Source organism: Papio anubis, chromosome 9 (assembly GCF_008728515.1).
Source record: "Papio anubis isolate 15944 chromosome 9, Panubis1.0, whole genome shotgun sequence".
NCBI lineage: Eukaryota > Metazoa > Chordata > Mammalia > Primates > Cercopithecidae > Papio > Papio anubis.
The window spans coordinates 107626972-107649890 of record NC_044984.1 but is presented as its reverse complement, the minus strand read 5'-3'; the positions used below and the strand labels follow the sequence as shown (position 1 = coordinate 107649890).

General features: G+C 51.0%; 1 protein-coding gene across 4 annotated transcripts in view; it reads left to right on the top strand.

Annotated features, from left to right (window-relative positions):
• The first annotated feature begins 1087 nt into the window (after positions 1–1087).
• SLC8B1 (solute carrier family 8 member B1) overlaps positions 1088–22919 on the top strand; it is a 37712-nt gene continuing 15880 nt past the window's right edge. For all 4 annotated transcript variants that reach the window (XM_021922983.2, XM_021922981.2, XM_021922980.2 and 1 more), the window contains exons 1-11: positions 1088–1807; positions 3288–3525; positions 15496–15648; positions 15736–15788; positions 15937–15994; positions 16137–16242; positions 16325–16492; positions 17758–17865; positions 19909–19968; positions 20255–20385; positions 21133–21274. In XM_021922983.2, coding sequence (XP_021778675.1) covers positions 3370–3525; positions 15496–15648; positions 15736–15788; positions 15937–15994; positions 16137–16242; positions 16325–16492; positions 17758–17865; positions 19909–19968; positions 20255–20385; positions 21133–21274 — 1135 coding nt within the window. In that variant the 5' untranslated portion in view covers positions 1088–1807; positions 3288–3369. The remainder of the gene's footprint in view (positions 1808–3287; positions 3526–15495; positions 15649–15735; positions 15789–15936; positions 15995–16136; positions 16243–16324; positions 16493–17757; positions 17866–19908; positions 19969–20254; positions 20386–21132; positions 21275–22919) is intronic.

The following is a 22919-nucleotide window of genomic DNA, read 5'->3' as shown; positions in this document are numbered from 1 at the left end:
CTCATTTTACCCAGCCCCATTGGAGATGGAGTTGCTTTGGTTTACACAGCTCTGACGCTTTGAGAGGAAGAGGTGGAAGGATCGCTTGAGATCTAGCTACGTGGGAGGCTGAGGCGGGAGGATTGTATAAGTCCAGGAGTTCGAGACCAGTTTGGCCAACATAGTGAGACCTTTTTTTTTTTTTTTTTGAGACGGAGTCTTGCTCTGTTGCCTAGGCTGGAGTTCAGTGATATAATCTCGGCTCACTGCAAGCTCCGCCTCCCGGGTTCATGCAATTCTCCTGCCTCAGCCTCCCAAGTAGCTGGGACCACAAGTGTGTGCCTCCACACCTGGCTAATTTTTTTTGTATTTTTAGTAGAGACGGGGTTTCACCATGTTAGCCAGGATGGTCTTGATCTCCTGCCCTCGTGATCTGCCCGTCTCTGCCCCTCAAAGTGCTGGGATTACAGGCATGAGCCACCGCGCCCGGCCCATAGTGAGAACATTTTACAAAAAATGAACAAAATTAGCCGGGCGTGGTGGCACTTGCCTGTAGTCCTAGCTACTTGGGAGGCCGAGGTGGGAGGATTGTTTGAGCCTCGGAGGTTGAGGCTGCAGTGAGCCGTGACAGATGCTACTGCATTCCAACCTGGGCGATAGAGTGAGACCCTGGCTTAAAAAATTAAAATTTAAATTAAAAAAAAAAAGCTATGCTACTAGAGGGGAATGATGAACCCAGTTAGGATCTCAGAAGGATTTCAGGTGAAACCGCCCGAACTTTTGTGGGCAGGGTGGGGTTTTCTCCACTTGGGATTTTCTCAAATCCTCTTTGTCACCATTCATTACCAGGAGCAGCTTGACACCCTCTGGTCTCGGGAAATGAACCTCCTAGTTTCACCCTCTAACTATCCCTCTCCGCCTTCCTGTAGTCCTTACCCATGGGCTTGTATCTCAGTTTCAAAACTGAGGGAGAGGACGGTGGAGAGTGGGAAGACCCTGGGAAGCTCCCCGGGAGCTGTACCTTTAAGGGCAGGGGCGGGGCGAGTCTTCTGGGCGTGTCCCGAGGGGGCGTGTCCCGAGGGCGTGGCCGGGACCGGGGCAGGGCGAGCCGGGGCGGGCCCGGACGGGAAGAGTAGGAGCCCGTACGCTGCAGCAGGCGGGGCGCCCGGACTGGCGACTTCGCTGGCTGAAGGTCGGGCCGGCGGTCAGGGACCTGGAAGGCTGCGAGGACCTGCGACGTCGAGGTTCGGAGTTTGCGGGTCCCAGGCCCGGCCCGAGTAAGAAAAAGCCGCCTCCCCGCAAGGCCGGAGGACCCGGGCGCCCCGAGTTCGACTTCTCAACCTCCGTCCGGATCGGGAAACGGAGCACGGAGATGTTCCTGAGGTCTCTTCCCTGGAAAGCGCAGCCCCGATTTCCCGCCCCAGACCCTTAGCAGGTCGGCGACCATCCGAGCGCTAGACATAGGCCCACGTGTACAGAGGGCGCTCAGTAAATGCTTACTAGTGAATCAGTAAAATAAATCGGTGGCAAAGAGAGACGAGACGCATGCTGATCTTCAGGTGTTGGGGACACCAGGGAGGCGAGCATTTATTGAGCTCTTATTGTATACCCCGTCGGCCAGCATTTGTGTCCATTTTACACATGAGGAATAAGAGGCTCAGAGAGGTGAAGTGACTTCCTTAAGGCCACACAGATAGTAAGTGGCCGAGACGAATTTGAAACCAGGGGTGTCCTGTTTCAACTTGGTGCCAAATAGAGTAACTCGGACTCCACTTGGAGGGGTTCAGGAGAACCACAGAAGAGGAAGGGCCGTGTCTTCCGTGGACAGGTAAGGAACCGTGGCTGGGACAGGGGCCTTTCTGATCTCTCTTCCCCTCCCTACCTCCTCTCCCTCCCCTCAGGCTGCCAGTACATTGAGAAACACCTGTGCAGACTTAAAGAAAAAAACCGTTTTATGGGGTTTGGTTTCCTGATTGCAAAAATAAGACATACTCACCGTAGAACACATGAAAAAGCCAAAACAGGAAATTTAGTTTGCTGAGGACTTTTGTTTTTCCAGTTTAATTCCTTTGAAATAAATTGAAGCCATTTTGGCCCTAGGCTTGAGGGAAGAGGCACATGGTGGTGACCAGCCCAGCCCCACTGCTAACCAGCTGTCTCTGAGCAACTCACTTCCCTCTTGCCCTTAAGTTCCCTGTCGGAGGGGCTGTGGGCTCTGTGACCCTCTTGCTGTGTGACCTTCAGCGGGTTACAGAATTCCTCTCCTGGGCATGGTGGCTCACGCCTGTATTCCCAGCACTTTGAGAGGTCGAGGCTGGCAGATCACTTGAAGCTTGGAGTTCGAGACCAGCCTGGCCAACATGGTGAAACCCCGTCTCCATTAAAAATACAAAAATTAGCTGGGCATGATGGTGTGTGCCTGTAATCCCAGCTACTCAGGAGGCTGAGGCAGGAGAATCACTTGCATCCGGGAGGCATTGGTTGCAGTGAGCTGAGATCGTGCCACTGCACTCCAGCTTGGGTGACAGAGCAAGGCTCCATCTGAAAAAACAAAAAAACAAAACAAAACAAACAAAACTCCTCTGAGCCCCTGTCCCTGTTGTGCAGGGTGCGGGGGCGACATTTCCAGACTTGTTCTGAGGACTGGATGAGGGAGGCGTGTGCAGGGAGGAAACAAGCCTGGCTTCACCTCTCTGTGCCTCAGTTAGTTCATCTGTGAAATGGAATGGCAATGCTACCCCCTCTCGGCATGTTATGAGGATAGAATGAGGTCATCCATGTGAAGCTTGGCCCTTGTAAGACACAGAACAACAGCATTGCTTAGTGGGCTCCATAAAATGTCGTGGGCAAGCCTCTCTAGGTTTCAAACTGGTGGCCTAGAGGCCACGTCCACCCCTAGAAGTAGAGTTTTGTTTTGTTTTGTTTTGAGGGCTTCTGCAATCCCGCCCACTGCCCATTTCCCACATGTATGTCACCCAGCTGGGCCCCGAAGCCTGAGACTCTGAATCTCGGTTCAAGTCCCTAGTCCCCTGTAGCCCTGACATTCTGGCCTCAGGCTGGGGGTCAGGTGGGACAGGGTAGGTTTTCATGGGGGCTCAGGAAGAAGGGCGTATCTGATCTGCACACTGAATGGGCAGGGCCTTGGGTCCCTCCAGTGAAACTATGCAGAACACGGTTTCTCCATCAGCTTTCCTTTGCTGCTGGGAGGCAGGAAGGCAGTTCCTTAACTGAGAAAGTCTTCCGGCCCCTTTTGCTGGGTCCATGGGTTTTCAGTGACATTGTCCCCCCTTCTCACTCCCACCTTGCAGGCCACTGGAGCCGCCAGCTGTTTGGAACTGAGCTACTGCAGAAAGGGAAGTGGAGAGTGAGGGCCAGGCCCCGTGAGGGCGGATGGCCAGCAGATGGCTGGATCTGCGCTGGGCACTGAGTGTGCTTTGTGTGCTGCTAATGGCGGAGACAGTGTCTGGGGCTAGGGACTCGTCTACAGGGGCTCACATTAGCCCCCAATTTCCAGCTTCAGGTGTGAACCAGACCCCCGTGGTAGACGTGAGTATCCCGATAGGAACCTGGGGTTGGATGGGGCTGTATTCCTCCAATCGATAAATATCTGTTGAGCATCTGCTATGTGCCAGGCACTGACCACAGCCTGGGATATACCAGGGAACAACATAGACAAACCTCACTACTCTCAAGGAGCTGACAGTCTCCTGAATAGACAGATCAAGAAGTAAATGTATACACTTTGGGAGGCTGAGGCAGGCGGATCACTTGAGGCCAGGAGTTCGAGACCAGCCTGGCTATCGTGTCAAAACCCCGTATCTCCTAAAAATACAAAAACTAGCCGAGCGTGGTGGCGGACGCCTGTAATCCTCAGAACCCTGAGGCAGGAGAATTGCTTGAACCCGTGAGGTGGATGTTGCAGTGAGCCAGGATTGTGCCACTGCACTCCAGCCTGGGCGGCAAAGCAAGACTCTGTCTCAACAACAAAAAAAGAGAAGTAAGCATATACATTTCAGGTGGTGATGTGCTAAGTGCCCCGCACACAATTGCTGAAGTGGTACGGGGGAAGGCGTGAGCATTTCCAAATATTTCAGATCGAGCGGTCACAGATGGCTTCTGTGAGGAGGCGATCTTTGAGGCAAGCCACTGAATGGAGAGAGGAAACCACCTACATAGACACCCCAGGGAAGAGCATTCTGGGCAAAGGGAACAGCAAGTACAAAGATTCTGGAGCAGGAACAAGCTTAGTGTGTTCCCGGAATAGCAGGGAGGCTAGAATGGATGGAACAGAGCAAGTGAGGAGAAGAATGTTAACAGGAGGATGGAGAGGTAATGGCGGGCAGATTACAAAAGGCCTTACAGGCTGCGGCTAGGAGGTAAGAATTGTTTTGCGGTAGTGGGGAGCCAATGGAAGATTTTAAGCAGAGGGTACCAAAATCTGTGTTAGTCAGAGTTCTTTAGCGGGACAGAACTAATAGCATAGATGTATCTATAAAGGGGAGTTTTTTAAGGAATATTGACTCACATGATCACAGATGAGGTCCCACAATAGGTCATCTGCAAGCTGAAGAGCGAGGAAGTCAGTCTGAATCCCAAAACCTCAAAAGTAGGGAAACCGACAGTGCAGCCTTTAGTCTGTGGCTGAAGGTCCAAGAGTCCCAAAGTTGAAGAACTTGGAGTCTGATGTTTGAGGGCAGGAAGCATCCAGCACGGGAGAAAGATGCAGGCCGGAAGACCAAGCCAGTCTAGTCTCTCCACATTCTTCTGCCTGCTTTTATTCTGGCTGCGCTGGTGGCTGATTAGATTGTACCCACCCAGATTAAGGGTGGGTCTGCCTTTCCCAGTCCACTGACTCAAATTTTTTTTTTTTGAGAACAGTCTCCATACCCAGGCTGGAGGCAAAGGCTGGCGATCTCAGCTCACTGCAACCTCTGCCTTCCAGGTTCAAGCAATTCTCATGCACAGCCACCCGAGTAGTTGGGATTACAGGCGCACACCACCACACCTGGCTAATTTTTTTGTACTTTTAGTAGAACCAGGATTTCACCATGTTGGCCAGGCTGGTATTGAACTGCCAGCCTCTTTTTCCCAGTGGTGGGAGAAAGAGAGCAGTCGTGGGTGGCTCCAGGTTTCTGGCCTGATCAGCTGAGGGTCTGCTGGTGCTGTGATTTGGATGGGGAGCACTGAGGGAGGATCAGTGATGACGCTGGAGTTAGAGGCAAGAGGCCTCCTCCCAGGCCAGGGAGGGCACAGCCCATTGAGACGGGCTACAGAAAACTTACATCTTTCCGCTCTGATGTCTGTAAGGGGAGAAGAGGAGGTCACAGCGGATCTGGAGTGAAGGAACAAAAGCAGGGGACTGCTCAAGATGACCCCCTGGAGTCCCCTGTAACTGCCAGGGGCTGGAGTTCTCGCCATTTCTTCAGCAGGAATTCCAGACTCAAACTGATGGGCTCAACGCCCACAGCAACTTTATGAGGCTGTAAAGTGCCTTCAAGTCCACCCTCTGAAGCAGGCAACAGGCAATTAAGCCCATTTTACAGATGGGAAAGTGGTTTGTGGTTACTGTGGTTGTAAAATTGAGTACCCCCTCTTGGAGCGTGCTCCTTGGGGGCAGGAAAACTGGGAGATCATACCAGATCATTGTGCCAGATAATCTCTCCAAGTTATTGAGCACTTACGTCAGCCCTGTGCTCACAAGTCCCCCCCCCAAACCCCGTGAGGTGGGAGTGATGATCTCTGTGCTATAGATGAAGGCTCCAAGGTTCAGGGAGGTGAAGGTGGCCAGGAGGAAAGTGGCGGAGCCAGGTTGAGAACTCTTGGCTGCTTCATGCTAAATCCGTCCCCTTCCCCTCTAGTCCACCGCCTCCCAGGACAGATGGGGCAGCTGCGTTTCTGGAAGTCCCCACCATCCAGGGAGCCTGCAGGCTGGGAAAGGCCCTTCCAGCCCCTGACTTTAGGTCCTTTTCAAGTAGTCATTATGCAACAAATATTTATTGAGCACCTACTGTGTGCCAGGGCCTGTGCCACATGCTGAGGGGATAGCAGGAAGCAGAGAGACCTGGTCCCTTCCCCCCTGGAGCTTATACTCTAGTGGGGTCATGGGTGAGAAGCAAGTTGACAAATCATTCCACAGGGTGAGGGGGAAGGGGACGCTGCTCTGCTTAGGCTATCATGGAAGGCCTCCCTGAGGACAGGACATTTTGACCGAGACCTGAATGGCTTATGAAGATCCAGGGGAAGTGAGGGAACAGTAGATGCAAAGGCCCTGGGGCAGGAGCAGAATGACAGATTTTGCAGAGTGGCTGGAACAGTGAACAAGGGAGAAGGAAGACCAGGCAGGAGAGAACAGGGGACAGATCATACAGGGCCCTGGGAACCACTGCAGACTTGGCTGTCAGTGAGAGGAAGGTGGGAGCCATGGGAGGCTTTAGAGCACAGGAGGATGTAATCTAACATAAGTTTTTATAAGAATTCCAAGGCAGGCCGGGCGCGGTGGCTCAAGCCTGTAATCCCAGCACTTTGGGAGGCCGAGACGGGCGGATCACGAGGTCAGGAGATCGAGACCATCCTGGCTAACACGGTGAAACCCCGTCTCTACTAAAAAATACAAAAAACTAGCCGGGCGAGGTGGCGGGTGCCTGTAATCCCAGCTACTCGGGAGGCTGAGGCAGGAGAATGGCGTAAACCCGGGAGGCGGAGCTTGCAGTGAGCTGAGATCCGGCCACTGCACCCCAGCCTGGGCAACAGAGCGAGACTCCGTCTCAAAAAAAAAAAAAAAAGAATTCCAAGGCATTGAGTCTGTTACCCTTTCCTGTCCAGCCTGACCCCTGTGTGCACCTCTCTGGGTTTCCTGGGACTGAGTGAGTGACGCAGGAAAGAGGGTGGGAAGAACTGGAAGGAAGTGAAGTCACCCCCTCTTCCCCACACGCAGAGCAATCCCACCTTACTCTGTCTCTCTTGAGCAGAGAGCTGGGGAGGGGTCCTGAGGGACCTGGGGGAGGGCTGTGCAGCTCAGGGAGGGCGGAGCGAGACAGACTGCACAATAATGTGATTTGGGAGGCCAGATTTCAGGGAGCCGCCTTGCTGACTCACTCTGCCGTCAGCGAGATGGGGTGACACCCCGCGTCCTCCCTGGCTGACTCCGAGGACAGGGAGGAGGGAGGGGAGAAAGATAGTGAGAGGACAGGAAATGGAGGCTGCCCCTGCCCAGTTGGGCAGTTTCCTCAGGAGCTGTAGCAGGTAACTTTTAGCAGGTGGAGCTGAGTTTGGAGCCACTTCTCAGTGGTGGGCTGTGTGCTCCTGGGCAAGCCACTTTGCCTCTCTGTGCCTCAGTTTTCTCATCTGTGAAGTGGAAACAGTTGTGCCAACCTCCTGGGTCTCTGATGAAGACTGAATGAGTGACATGATTCCCAGCACAGTGTGCAGCACAACTGTTAGGAGGGCCTACTCTGCCAGGCACTGTGTGAGACTTTGGTGGGAGGGACAGATATTAAACAAGTCTATGATCCTGCCCGGGTGCGGTGGCTCACACTTGTAATCCCAGCACTTTGGGAGGCCGAGGCACGTGGATCACTTCAGGCCAGGAGTTCGAGACCAGCCTGGCCAAAACAGCAAAGCCATCTCTACTAAAATACAAAAATTACCTGGGCATGGTGGTGGGTACCTGTAATCCCAGCTACTCGGGAGGCTGAGGTAGGAGAATCTCTTGAACCCATGAGGTAGAGGTTGCAGTGAGCTGAGATCACACCACTGCCCTCCTGCCTGGGTGATGGAGTGAGACTCCATCTCAAAAAAGGAAAAAAATTAAAAGGAACTGGGAGGGCCAGCTAGGCTGGGAGTAGTCAGGGAGGGCTTCCTGCAAGAAGTATCCTGGGAACCAAGAATTGGATGGTGAACGTGGATTAACTAGAGCAAAAGGAGTCGTGGCACAAGGCAGAAGGAACAGCATGTACAAAAGCTGGACCAATGCCAGGAGGGTCTGGGCATTCCAGGACCTGACAGCTGACCAGATGAGCTTTACTGGAGACTGACAAGGGCAGAACACAGGGACCAAAAACAGGCAAAGGAGTGCTCTTCAGCAGCTGGAGGAGGGAGCACTTTAGAAAGAGCCCCTCTGGTAAGATTGGGGATAGGAGACCGAATGACAACCTCTGCAATTGTTCTTCGTGGTGGTGGAGATGGAAGGAAGGGATGAATTCAAGCATTGTTTAAGAGATAAAAATGGCCGGGCGCAGTGACTCAAGCCTGTAATCCCAGCACTTTGGGAGGCCGAGACGGGCAGATCACGAGGTCAGGAGATCGAGACCATCCTGGCTAACACGGTGAAACCCCGTCTCTACTAAAAAAAATACAAAAAACTAGCTGGGCGAGGTGGCGGGCGCCTGTAGTCCCAGCTACTCGGGAGGCTGAGGCAGGAGAATGGCGTAAACCCGGGAGGCGGAGCTTGCAGTGAGCTGAGATCCGGCCGCTGCACTCCAGCCTGGGCGACAGAGCGAGACTCAGTCTCAAAAAAAAAAAAAAAAAAAAAAGAGATAAAAATTTCTGGGCAGGCTTGGTGGCCCATCCCTGTAACACCAGCATGTTGGAAGGCCAAGGCGGGAAGATCACTTGAGCCCAGGAGCTTGAGACTAGCCTGGCCAACATGGTGAGACCCCTTCTCACAAAAATTTAAAAATTAGCCTTGTGTGATGCACACCTGTGGTGCCAGCTACTCAGGAGGCTGAGGTAGGAGACTGCTTGAGCCTGGGTGGTTGAGGCTGGAGTGAGCTGTGATCACGCCACTGCACTCCAACCTGGGTGACATAGACAGAACCTGTCTCAAAAATAAATAAATAAATAACTAATTAAAACTTAGACTTAGATGATGATAATGCAACCTTTTTTTTTTTTTTTTGGAGACATAGTTTCGCTCTTGTTGCCCAGGCTGGAGTGCAATGGTGCAATCTCAGCTCACTGCAACCTCCACCTCCCAGGTTCAAGCGATTCTCCTGCCTCAGCTTCCCAAGTAGCTGGGATTACAGGTGCCCGCCACCACACCCCCCTTTTTGTATTTTTAGTAGAGACAGGGTTTCACCATGTTGGTCAGGGTGGTCTCGAACTCCTGATCTCAGGTGATCTACCTGCCTCTGCCTCCCAAAGTGCTGGGATTATAGGTGTGACCCACCGCGCCCAGCCTATTTTTTTTTTTTCTTTTTTTGAGACAGAGTCTCACTCTGTTGCCCAGCCTGGAGTGCAGTGGTGTGATCTTGGCTCACTGCAACCTCCACCTCCCAGGTTCAAGCGATTCTCCTGCCTCTGCTTCCCAAGTAGCTGCGATTACAGGCGCCCACCACAATGCCCGGCTAACTTTTTGTATTTTTAGTAGAGACAGGGTTTTACCATGTTGATCAGGCTGGTCTCAAACTCCTGACCTCAGGTGATCCACCTGCCTTCGCCTTCCAAAGTGCTGGGATTACAGGTGTGACCCACCGTGCCTAGCCTAGTTTTTTTTTTTCTTTTTTTTGAGACAGAGTCTCACTCTGTTGCCCAGCCTGGAGTGCAATGGTGTGATCTCGGCTCACTGCAACCTCCTCCTCCTGGGTTCAGGTGATTCTCCAGCCTCAGCCTCCTGAGTAGCTGGGAACACAGGCGCACGCCACCACGCCCGGCTAATTTTTACATTTTTAGTGGAGATGGAGTTTCACCATGTTGGCCAGGCTGGTCTCAAACTCATGGCCTCAAGCACTGGGATTACAGATGCGAGCCACTATGCCTGGCCTCCATGTCCTTATCCCTTTCTTATCTAGGCATGTGGGTGTTATTGCCCCCATTGTTCAGAGGAGAAAACTGAGCTTAATTTACTCGCCCAAGATCACTCACCTCGAAGGATGCAAATTAGAATTTCAACCAGGCAGTTTCATGAGAGAGGAGGCTCCGTAGGGGGAACTGTACTGCCTCCCAATATGATTATTATTGTTCTTCCCAGAGGAGGAAATGGCAGCCCGCCTGCTTCCCTGGCCCCCATCTACTGTCCTCCCTCCTTGTGCTGGGCAGGACCCTCTTTATCAGAAAACCCTTGGGTGACTTTATCTCCCTGGGAAATTCCTGGGCCCCAGCAAAGCCACAAGCCCAGGCTTAGGGCAAGACTGAAACCCTCCCCCCAGCAGTATGGAAGGAGCCCAGCTGACTTTTGCTTTTGGGTGGGAGCTGGGGATGGGATAAGGGAATCTCAGGACAGGAACTTGAGACTTGCTTCTGCATTTTTTGGTGGGAATAGTTGATGGAGATTCCCAAGCCTGGGTTGGGATGTGCACACCGTCACTCCAGCCTGGGGCACAGACTTTTTCTGTAAAGAGCCAGATAGTAGGGCTGAGTGTGGGCTCACATTTGTAGCTCCAGCCACTTAGGAGGTTGAAGTCAGGGGAATTCCTTAAGCCCAAGAGTTTGAGGCTGCAGGGAGCTATAATCATGCTTCTGCACTCCAGCCTGGACAACAGTGAGACTTTGTCTGAAAAAAAAAAAAAAAAAAAAAAAGAGAAAAAAAAGAGACCGGGCACAGTGAACACACCTATAATCCCAGCACTTTGGAAGGCTGAGGCTGGTGGATCACTTGAGGCCAGGAGTTTGAGAGTAGCCTGGCCAACATGGTGAAACCTCATCTCTTCTAAAAATAAAAAAATTAGTCAGGCGTGGTGGCACATATCTGTGATCCCAGCTCCTCCAGAGGCTGAGGCAGGATAATCATTTGAACCCAGGAGGCAGAGGTTGCAGTGAGCTGAGATCTGACCGCTGTACTTCAGCCTGGGCAACAGAGCAAGACTCCGTCAAAGAAAGAAAGAGAGAGAGAAAAAAAAAGAGAAAAAGGAAGGAAAGGAAGGAGAGAGAAAGAGAAAAGAAAAACACAGGAACTAGACAGTAAATATTTTCAGCTTTGTGGGCCGCATGGTTTCTACAACTACTCAGTGCTCTCGCAGTGCCCAGGCAGCCACAGATTGTACGTCAATGAATGGGTGTGGCTGTGCCCCAGTAAATATTTATGGACATGGAAATTTGGATTTTATATAATTTTACATGTCATGGAAAATTCCTCTTTTGACTTAATGTCTCCCAACCATTTAAAAACGTAAGAATCATTCTTGGCTTGCAGGCTGTGCATAAGCAGATGGCGGGCTGGATGTGGTCCAGGGGCCGACGTTTGCTGACCCTTGGCTTACCCATGTGTTAAAGGGGAATCATTCCATTTGCCTCACAGGAGTGTTGGAAAGACTACACGAAATCACTTAGTCATTCAAGCAGCCATTAACTCAAATGTATTAAGCCCCTACTATGCGCCAGTCTCAGGGCAAATACAAGAATGCAGACAAAAAAAATTCAGGCCAGGTTTGGTGGTTCATGCCTATAATCCCAGCACATTGGGAGGCTGAGGTGGGAGGATGGCTTGAGGCCAGGAGTTCGAGACCAGCCTAGGCAACGTAGCGACACCTCCATCTCTACAAAAAATATATAAAAAAAAAATTAACTGGGTGTGGTGGTGTATGTCTATAGTCCCAGCTACTTGGGAGGCAAAGGCAGGAGGATCACATGCGCCCAGGAGTTCGAGGCTGAAGTGAGCCATGCATGATTGCCCCACTGCACTCCAGCCTGAATGACAAAGCACCCTGTCTCTGAAATAATAAAAATCAGTAAACAAGGAAATGAACAAAATAAAGATTGTGATAACTTCTGTGAGTGCAGAAAACTGGGTGTTAATAGTGCAGATGAGGTAATAGCTACTTTACATGGACAGTCTCTGAGGAGGGCAAATTTGAACATCTGTAATCTCATTTGATTCCTTTATCAATGGGGTTGGTATAATTAGTCCCATTTTACAAATGAGACTGAAGCTCAAAGAGAGGAAGGGAATTGCTACAGACGGTGGAGCTGGTTGGGCGCGGAGGCTCACACCTGTAATCCCAGTACTTTGGGAGGCTGAGTTAGGTGGATCACTTGAGGTCACGAGTTCAAGACCAGCCTGGCCAACATAGTGAAACCCCATCCTTACCCAAAATGCAAAAATTAGCCAGGTGTGATGTTGCTTGCATGTAGTCCCAGGTACTCAGGTGGGTGAGGCAGGAGAATCACTTGAACCCATTAGGTGGAGGTTGCAGTGAGCCAAGATTGCACTACTGCACTCCAGCCTAGGTTACAGAGGGAGACTCTGTCTCAAAGGAGAAAAAGGGGCTGGGCATGGTGGCTCATACCTGTAATCCCAGCACTCTGGGAGGCCAAGGCGGGTAGATCACTTGAGGTTAGAAGTTCGAGACCAGCCTGGCCAACGTGGTGAAACCCCATTTCTACTAAAAATACAAAAATTAGCCGGGCGTGTTGGTGGGCACCTGTAGTCCCAGCTACTCGGGAGGCTGAGGCAGGAGAATCAATTGAACCTGAGAGAGGTTGCAGTGAGCCGAGATTGTGCCATCGCACTCTAGCCTGGGCGACAGAGCGAGACTCTGTCTCAAAAAATAAAAAAAGATCTGAGTGGCTGAGTAGGTATTAAGCTCAGGTTGTCCTGATCTCAAAAAAGTTTTTTTTTGTTTTGAGATGGGGCTTGCTCTGTCACTCAGGCCGGAGAGCAGTGGTGCCATCATAGCTCACTGCAGCCTCAACCTCCCAGACTCAAGCAATCCTCTCACCTCAGCCTCCAAAGTAGCTGGGACCACAGGCGTGTGCCACCATCCCTGGCTCATTTTTTAATTTTTTTGTAGCAATGGGGTCTTACTGTGTTACCCAAGTTGGTCTCAAACTCCTGGGCTTAAGCGATCCTCCTACCTCAGCCTCCCAAAGTGTTGGGATTACAGGTGTGAGCCAGTTTACCGGGCCACGGATTTTGTCTTCCCCACTGGCGTGTGCTTTCTGAGGACGGGGCACTGTAGAAAGATTGAGGGGTTGGGGCAGAGCTGGGGGGGTTCAGTCTCTGCTCAAGGGATACTGTATGGTGGGCAGAGCTCTTAGCAAAAATTGGTGAGAAGGCCAGAGGCTCAGAGTTAAGAAATCTCACTTCCAGTCTGGTGTTGGTGGGAGTTCAGAGAGGGCTTGTGGAGGAGGTGGAACTGTGGTTTGACAAAGCATTTAAAAAATTATAATGAAATACACACAACCTAAAATTTACTTTCTTAACTTTTGTTGTTGTTGTTTTTGTTTTGAGATGGAGTCTCACTTTGTCACCCAGGCTGGAGTGCCGTGGTATGATCTTGGCTCACTGCAACCTCCGTCTCCTAGGTTCAAGTGATTCTCCTGCCTCAGCCTCCAGAGTAGCTGGGACTACAGGTGCATGTCACCATGCCCAGCTAAATTTTGTATTTTTAGTAGAGACGGAGTTTCCCCATGTTGACCAGGCTGGTCATGAATTCCTGACCTCAAGTGATCCACCTACCTCGGCCTCCCAACATGCTGGGATTACAGGCATGAGCCACCACACCTGGCCAGACTTGTAGTTTAACAATGACATTCCTATCACATTGATCTGAATAAGGCTGCTCATAGCCAGTGTTGGTGCAGGCTTATGAGAATTGCTTTTCCCATTCCTGGTGGGAGTGTATATAGGTAGAGCTTGGCCAGGGCATTTTGGCAAAATCCAGCAATGTTCAAGATCCCCTGTCAGGGTCTTGACCATTTCTTTTGGACTGTACTATTTTGTTGGGCTTTTGTTGACTTCCAGTTGCCAGTTTATTGTTCTAGAACCACTTATAAGCATAGTAGGCTAGAGGTGCTGGGGAACTAAAACCTCCATCTAGCAGTCCTCACCCAGTGGCTGATGGGAGTTGGTGTATAAATACCCCAGCTCCCTTGCCTCCTGTTTAAGCTCATGGTGGTGGTAACCGGCTCAACTCAGCCTTCATTGGCAGCTATCCCTTCTCTGTACCACTTCTTTTCTTCTATTTCTTTTATTTTTTTAATTTTGAGACAGGGTCTCACTCTGTCACCCAGGCTGGAGTGCAGTGGCACAATCATAGCTCTCTGCAACCTCGACCTTCCAGGCTCAGGTGCTCCTCCTACCTCCTTCTCCTGAGTAGTTGGGACTACAGGTGTATGCCACCAAGCCCAGCTAATTTTTTTGTATTTCTTGTGGAGATGGGGTTTTGCCATGGCTGCTCTCGAACTCCTGAGGTCAAGTGATCCTGCAGCCTTGGCCTCCAAAAATGCTGCAGTTATAGGCATCAGCACCGCACCCGGGCCCACTTCCCTTTCTCTATGTTTGTGTTCCTTAGCTCTCCCAAACATACTATGTCCCTCTCAATCTTTGTCTCTGAGTCAGCTTCTGGAGGAACCCAGATCAGGATACCCTCTGACTCAGCACTTTTACTTCTCAGATCCTCTCTGACAACATTTTTCTCACATGTGCTCAGAGAATCATGTGTGAGGAAGTTCATAGGCTATATTGAAAAATTAGGCATCCCCAAATGCCCAGAAGGGAAATGTTTACCTCAGTGATGTATCATCCATGGTACAAAATACTCTGCTGCAGTGAAAGACTCTGCGGGGAGGCAGGGGAGAACAATGGGCTCTGAGCCTCAAACTGCCTGGGTTCCAACCCTGACCCTCCCACTGAGTGCACATGGACATTGTCTCAGTCTCCTTTTCTGTTTAATGGGCATGATAATAGTTCCTTCCTCACAGATTGTTGTGCAGAGTAATTGAGATACATTTTTTTTTTTTTGATACAAGATCTCACTCTATTCCCCAGGCTAAATACGGTACTGCAGCCTCAACCTCCCGGGCTCAGGTGATCCTCCCACCTCAGTCTCCTGAGTAGCTGGGACTACAAGTGCACATTACCATGCCTAGCTAATTTTTTATTTATTTATTTTTTTTTTGCAGAGATGGGGTCTTGCTATGTTGCCCAGGCTGGTCTTGAAATCCTGGGCTCAAGCAATCCTCCCACCTCAACCTCCCAAAGTGCTGGGATTATAGGCATGAGCCACTGCCCACAGTCATCATAGAATTATTGTACAGATTAATTGAGATACATTTTAAGCTCTTAGCACTATGCTTCACATATAGAAATCACTATAGTATGTTTCGAATTTTATTATGTGTATTAAGGTATATTAATATTATCTATATATATGTAATGGTACAAGCAAATTATAGAAACAAGAGATTTGGGATGGAGCCATTTCTGTTAAAACAAAGTGTATAATAAGGTATATATACAAATGTAATTGATCTGAGAAATGTCTGTAAGGATGTGCTTCAAACTAATTATGGTGGGACCACTGGAGAGGGGGGATTACGGAGGGCAGGGATAAGAAAGCGGAATTTAGAAATCTTTATGTATTTAAAAAATATATATATATGTATTCATGAATTACTTGTGTCAATTTCAAGCAGACGTTTATTTTTTAAATTAAAAGTGCATACATAGTTGGCACCCAGAGGGTATGGTGGCCTTGGAGACCAGGCTGAAGGGATGTTATGTTTAGCTGTTTAGATGGGCCTAGTCCAGTCCTCAGGGAAGTCTCTGCCCCTGATGTCCCCCTCCCTGTCTTCCTGCAGTGTCGCAAGGTGTGTGGCCTGAATGTCTCTGACCGCTGTGACTTCATCCGGACCAACCCCGACTGCCACAGTGATGGGGGCTACCTGGACTACCTGGAAGGCATCTTCTGCCACTTCCCTCCCAACCTCCTCCCTCTGGCTGTCACCCTCTACGTGAGGCCCTGCCCCGGGGGACTGGTGAGAGGGGCTGGTGTCCCCAGCTGGACTTGACTCTCTCCTCCCTGCCGGCTCCCCACCCAGGTTTCCTGGCTGCTCTACCTGTTTCTGATTCTGGGAGTCACCGCGGCCAAGTTGTGAGTTTGGCTCTGGGCCCCGGTCTGGCTTATCAATGGGAGGAGGGGTCCCAGGAGGCTGACATCCGCTCACCCTGGGTTTGGGGGAAGGATAGGGGTCCAGGGCCAGTCATTATGGAAATGTTTCCTGTCTGCTTTTTCTCTGTAGTTTCTGCCCCAACTTGTCGGCCATTTCCACCACGCTCAAGCTCTCCCACAACGTGGCAGTATCTTTTTGTCCAGTGTCCTGCACCCTGGAGGGAGGGCAGTTGTGGGGAGGCCGGGGGATAGGGTTGTGGCTCATGGCCCAGGGAAGGCCTGGGTGGGCTGCAGCTGCGATCCTGGCCTGCCTTGACATGCTCCCCACATGGCGTCACCTTCCTGGCATTTGGGAATGGTGCACCTGACATCTTCAGTGCCCTGGTGGCCTTCTCCGACCCGCACACAGCCGGCCTGGCCCTTGGGGCACTGTTTGGTGAGAGCAGCCCCGGTCGGGGGGGCGGGGGAAGCAGCAGGAGAGGGTGCAGGGTGACTGAGCTCTGGCCTCCTCTCCCCAGGCGCTGGCGTGCTGGTTACCACGGTGGTGGCCGGAGGCATCACCATCCTACACCCCTTCATGGCTGCCTCCAGGCCCTTCTTCAGGGACATCATTTTCTATATGGTGGCTGTGTTCCTGACCTTCATCATGCTCTTCCGTGGCAGGGTCACGATGGCATGGGCTCTGGGTGAGCAGCTGTGGGGCTCAGGAGGGAGATCCCAGGGCTGATGGGCAGGAGGTTTAGGAGGTGCCTGGGACAGAGAGATGTGAGGGGTGGTCAGTGGGGGGCTTGATTTGATTACAAGTGACAGAAACCCTCCTCAAGCTGGCTTGAGCAAAAATGGGAACATGTGGGTCACATAACCAAAGAGGCCCGGCAGAGCTAGGGGCTGAGGAGGAAGTATTCAAAAGTTTCACAATTTTTTGGCCAGGCGTGATGGCTCACTCCTATCATCCCAGCAATTTGAGAGTCTGAGGCAGGAAGATCACTTTGGTTCAGGAGTTTGAGACCAGCCTGGGCAACATAGTGAGACTACATCTCTACAGAAAAGAAAAAACTTAGCTGGGCATGGTGGTGGTGCGTTCCTGTGGCCCCAGCTACTTTGCAAGCTAGGGCAGGAGGATCCCTTGAGCCTAGGAGTTCGAGACTGCAGTGACCCATGATTGCGCCACGGCACTCCAGCCTGGGCAACAAAGCAAGACTCTGTCTCAAAAAAATTTTTTTTTCATAATTTCCAATTTTAACAAGCAGTACAGGTGGGATGCTAACTGGGGCCACCTGGATCATGGCAGCATACATGTTCCATTCAGATGGCTCAAGGGGTATGAATGGAGGGACAATTTGTGCAGAAGGATAACGAAACCAACAAGGGACACTGAATTGCGAGATACCCAGGGGCCAGCAACAGTGGGAGCTGTGACCACACCTATCCCCCGTGGCAGAAGGGCAGGGAATGGGGTGGTGGGGCCCAGTGAGAGCTGGAGGGCTGGAGGCCTGGAGCTATACTGAAGAGGGTTACAGGCCCTGCCAGAGACACGCAGCAGGGAGGGAGTAGGAAGAACCACTCCAAACTCTCTCCCGCTGCTTCTGATTTCCTGTCTGGCCTCCCATTGGCTGAACCTAGTTGTAGCCAGAGCTGCAGGGCTGCCTCCTTCCGGGGCACAGAGTGGGACACCTACCCTTAGCGCTTGAATGGGGTCCTGGAGGTCACTCTGTGTGCCTGGCGTTACCTCCTCAATTGCAAGGGAGACAGGAAGGGAGATGGTCCTGGAAGGTGAGAGGAAGGAGTGGGGAGCTCAAAGAAAAGACCATTTACCCACCGGTACCAGGCCGGGCTAACACAGATGGCCACCGCTAAAATGCACCAGTGATAGATAGAACTGCCAGCCTTTGTTCTCTGGGCCTGCAGCCAGGACACCACTTGGTGACGGCCTGCACCACCCTGTCTGCAGGTTACCTGGGCTTGTATGTGTTCTATGTGGTCACTGTGATTCTCTGCACCTGGATCTACCGATGGCAACGGAGAGGATCCCTGGTCTACTCCATGCCAGTTACTCCAGGTAAGAGTCTGCATCGGACTCCAGAGAGGACCTGTGGGGACTGGGAGCCTCTGTGCCCTTCACTGCTACCGTGGGTCTCTTGAGGCCATTGTCTCCACCAAGCTCATCTCCTCTTCATGCTTTTTCTACTCATTCTGCTGAGGTCCCGCCTCCATGCTTCCACTAGTGCCCATGAGCCTCCTCATCGCCTGCTGGCTCAAGTGCACTCCTTCCTCCTCTATGCAGTTGCCAGGGCCATCTCTCTAAGAATTGCCACTGCTCCCTGCTCTGATGTTTCCCACCACTTTCAGGGTAAAACCCAAACGCTGCCGTGACAGGGACACTGAGAAATAAAAAATAAATACAAAGAAATCAGTAATATTCAAACATAGTCATATACACAAATACACGCACACACACATGCACCCAGCACACATACACAACTCACACCCATATATAAATACATGCACACATACATGCACACACATACACAAATACATGACTCACATATATGTGCACACATATACATGCACACACATACACCCAACATATACAGACAAATACATGCACACATACACAACACACACATACACAAATACATGCACACACATATACAATACACACACACAAATATGTGTACATATACAACACACACATATACAAATACATGCACACACATATACAACCCACACACACAATATACACACACACATATAAAGATACAAACCCATACACATACACATATACAAATACATGCACACACACAACACACATACGAATAGATGCGCACACACATGCAATGCACAAATACATGCACACATACACAACATGTATACACACAAATGTACACACAACACTATATGAATACATGCACACACATACACAGATACACAACACATACAAACTCTCATGCACATACAACACACACAAATATATGAGCACACATTCTACACACAGATACGTGCACACACATATACAAATATGTGGACACACGTATTTGTGTCCACATAACGCTTCCAACACACAAAAATACGTGCATACACACAACACACACATATACAAATATGTATACACAGCACACACATATGCAACACAGATACATGCATACACACATATGCAACACAAATACATGCATGCACATACACAACACACACACAAACATAAATGCATACAAATACACAACATATACACAAATTCATACACACATACACAACACACATGCATGCACACACAAATACACAGCACATAGTACACATACACAAATCCACGCACCTATACAACACACATACAAATACATGCACACACGCACAAACAAATACATGGACACAGATACATAACACACATGCAACGTACTCAGAGGCAGAATCAGGGCTAGAGCTGACTGACTTCTCACTCGAGGTGGGCCATTTTCCTTTCAGGCCCCTCCTTACAGGTCCCAGGCCTCTCAGCATCCACAGGCCTCCTGAGAAGAGAAAAATAGTATAGGTTGCAGATTCTGAAAAGGACAGCACTGAAGTCAATAAATGTTTGAGTTGTGTTTTTGAATGCCCCTATTAATTTTAGCATTATAGCTGCATGCTTACATTTGGCCATGTTTGATGAGTTAGACTTTTTCACTGTGTAAGAATTCCTGAGCACACATGCAGACTGCTAGAAATCCAAAATAAAGAGGGCCTGGACATGGCTGGGCGCAGTGGTGCATGCTTGTGATGCCATCACTTTAGGAGGCTGAGGCGGGTAGACTGCTGAGGCCAGGAGTTTGAGACCAGCCTGGCCAACATAGCAAGACTCCATCTCTAAAAAAATTTTTTTAAATTAGCTGGGCATAGTCTCAGCTACCCGGGAGGCTGAGGTGGGAGGATAGAGTGAGCCCAGGAGGTCGAGGCTGCAGTGAGCCATGATCATGCCACTGCACTCCAGCCTGGGTGACAGACAAAGATCCTGTCCCAAATAACTAAGTAAATAAGATGGCCTGAACACTTGCACCCCTAAACCTGCTCTGTCCCAGTGTGCTCCCTTGAGAACGGTCTGGGTTCTGTATGTAGCTGGGCCTCTCTCCTGCAGAGATCCTCTCAGACTCCGAGGAGGACCGGGTATCTTCTAATAGCAACAGCTATGACTACGGTGAGTCCATGCCCTGTGCCCAGCTGGGGTGGGGGTAACAGGGAAAGGCTGGGGGTGGACAGATGGGTCCCTCCAAGACCTGGGCTCCAGGAATGAGGCTCCAAATTGGCCCCACCTCTCACTGCAGCTCAAATGAGCCAAGGGCCAGGGTTGTCTGCCCTCTGCTAGGTGCTGGGCTTTGCCTCCTCCCCTAGGGCTGGGAGGACTGGTGGGATGGAGCGGGGAAGGTTTCCTGGAGACCAAGTCAGCTGCAGGCACACCTCACCACCCGGCCCCCTGCACACAGGTGACGAATACCGGCCGCTGTTCTTCTACCAGGAGACCACGGCTCAGATCCTGGCCCGGGCCCTCAATCCCCTGGATTACATGAAGTGGAGAAGGAAGTCAGCATACTGGAAAGCCCTCAAGGTCTTCAAGGTAGGAGGGGTCCTGGAGCCAGGCTCACAGCCTTGTGAGAGCGGCAAGACAGTGGTCACGCTACCCTCTCCAGCTCTATGAGGGGGAGGGCATGGGGTCCACTGAGACCCTCTCAGAATACATGACTTAGGATTTGATGGGGAAACTGAGGCATGGAGCTTGGCTGATGACTTGACCTGGGGCTCTGCCCTCTAGTGGCCCCCAAAGACATCCATATCCTAACCTCTGAAACCCGGGAATATGTTACCTTTATGGCAGAAAGGCCTTTGCAGATGTGATTAAAGATCTTGAGATGAGCCTGGCTTATATCCAGTGGGCCCAGTGTCATCACAGGGGTTGGCACAGGGAAAGAGGGAGGCAGGAGGGTCAGAGTCAGAGACTGAGAAGTGGCGACAGGAGCACAGGGTGGAATGATGTGGGGCCAGGAAGGCAGGCAGCCCCTGGAAGCTGCTGGAAGGACCCTCATTCTCCCCTAGAGCTTCCAGAAGGAACAGCCCTGCTAACAACTTGACTTCAGGACTTCTGCCCTCCAGAACTGTCCAAGAATACATTTGTGCTGTTGACAGTCGCTCTGTTTGTGGTCATTTGTCCCAGTAGCTAGAGGCAACCGGGCGCTTAGCCTGGGACCCGCACACAGTCCATGCTTCAGCAACAAACGGCCGAGCTCTTGAGTCACTGAAGTCCGTCTGTGGCATCTGGGATTCAGGCTTCCCTGCCGACACCCTCCCACCTTTGCCCCCTTGACAGCTGCCCGTGGAGTTCCTGCTGCTTCTCACAGTCCCTGTCGTGGACCCGGACAAGGATGACCGGAACTGGAAACGGCCCCTCAACTGTCTGCATCTGGTTATCAGCCCCCTGGTTGTGGTCCTGACCCTGCAGTCGGGGACCTGTGAGTATCCCCCAGCCTGGGCCAGCCCACCTTCCACCTCCTTCCCACGTTCTGGAGTTTTCTTCCACCCAGGCTGGAGTACAGTGGCACGATCTCAGCTCATTGCAGCCTTCTTCCGCCTCTCGGGTTCAAGTGATCATCCTGTCTCATCCTCCCGGGCAACTGGAATTACAGGCGTGCACTACCATGCCCGGCTAATTTTTGTATTTTTCGTAGAGACGGGATTTCACCACGATGGCCAGGCTGGTCTTAAATTCCTGACCTCAAGTGATCCGTCCATCTTGGCCTTCCGAAATGCTGGGATTACAGACATGAGCCACCATGCACGGTGGAGTTTTCTTCTCAACCACATGAGGGAGGTTTGGGCTAGAGGCAGAAACCTGGATATACAGCAGGTGCTTACTATGTGCTTGTGCCATAAGGGACACCAGCCTGGAAGTTCACCCAGGGGACCGCCTGCAGTCCGTTGATCCAATCTCGCTGGCCCCAGATGGAGGCTGCAAAACAGGTGACCCCAGGGCCAAATCCAGTCCTCTGGCTTGTTTGCCTGCATTTAAAAATTGGGGGATTTTACATTAAAATCTGGATTTTGGCTTCTCAAGATCTGGGCCACATTCCTGAAGGCAAAACTGGCTGGAGCAGAGAAGGGGCACCCCCTGTGGGGTGCCTGCGGCCTGAATCATCACAGTCCCCTCCATTGCCTGTTGGGTGCTCCGGGCTGAGCTTCCTTCCCTCGTTTGTGTTCCCTCATTTGTGTGACCTGGCTGCTCCCCACTGGCATTTGAATTTTCCCATCTGCCCCAGAATGTCCTTTTCTTTCTTGCCCTGCTCTGGCCGAGGAAATGCTCAGGCTTGTCTGTCGTCTTCTAACTCCTGCTACCCAGGTTTCTTCCTGTTGTCTAACTTTAGTATCTCATGCTGTCTGTTTCCTATCATCTAGGCTCCTCCCCCTCAGCCCAGGGGCATTGCCTGGAGGTGGGAGTAGCACTCTGGTGCAAATGCCTGGCTGGGCGTGGTGTTGTGCGCTATAACAGAGCCAGGATGAAACTCCATCGGGATGAAACAGCCTCCTTGCCACATTCCCTGTGAATTTCTCCCCTGGTTTGTGGGAGGATGCAGGCATAGAGGGAAGGAGATAGGAGGAGAGGTGATTGATAGTGACTCAGAGCCGAAAAGGGCCACCCCCTAGGGCCGTCTGGTTCATCACAGTCCTCCATTCTTCATCCATTCTCTACAGAGCGGGGAAGCCTTGCCTTTCAGGCCAGGGCAAATCCAGGGACTTGCTTTCACAAGCGATGTGGCATCTTTATTTATTTATTTATTTATTTTTATTTTATTTTATTTTATTTTATTTTGAAATGGAGTCTGACTGTCACCCAGGCGCGAGTACAGTGGCGCGATCTCAGTGCACTCTAACCTCCACCTCCAGGGCTCAAGCAATTCCCCTGCCTCAGCCTCCCGAGTAGCTGGGATTACAGGCACCTGCCACCACGCTTGACTAATTTTTGTATGTGTTGTGGCTTCTTAAAAGAGTGATTCCCACACATCAGTCATTCACAGACCGTCTTCCCAATTTTTCTCTTACTCTGTACTATTACATTTGATATTTTTCTTTGTTTTTCTTGAGACAGAATCTCACTGTCAC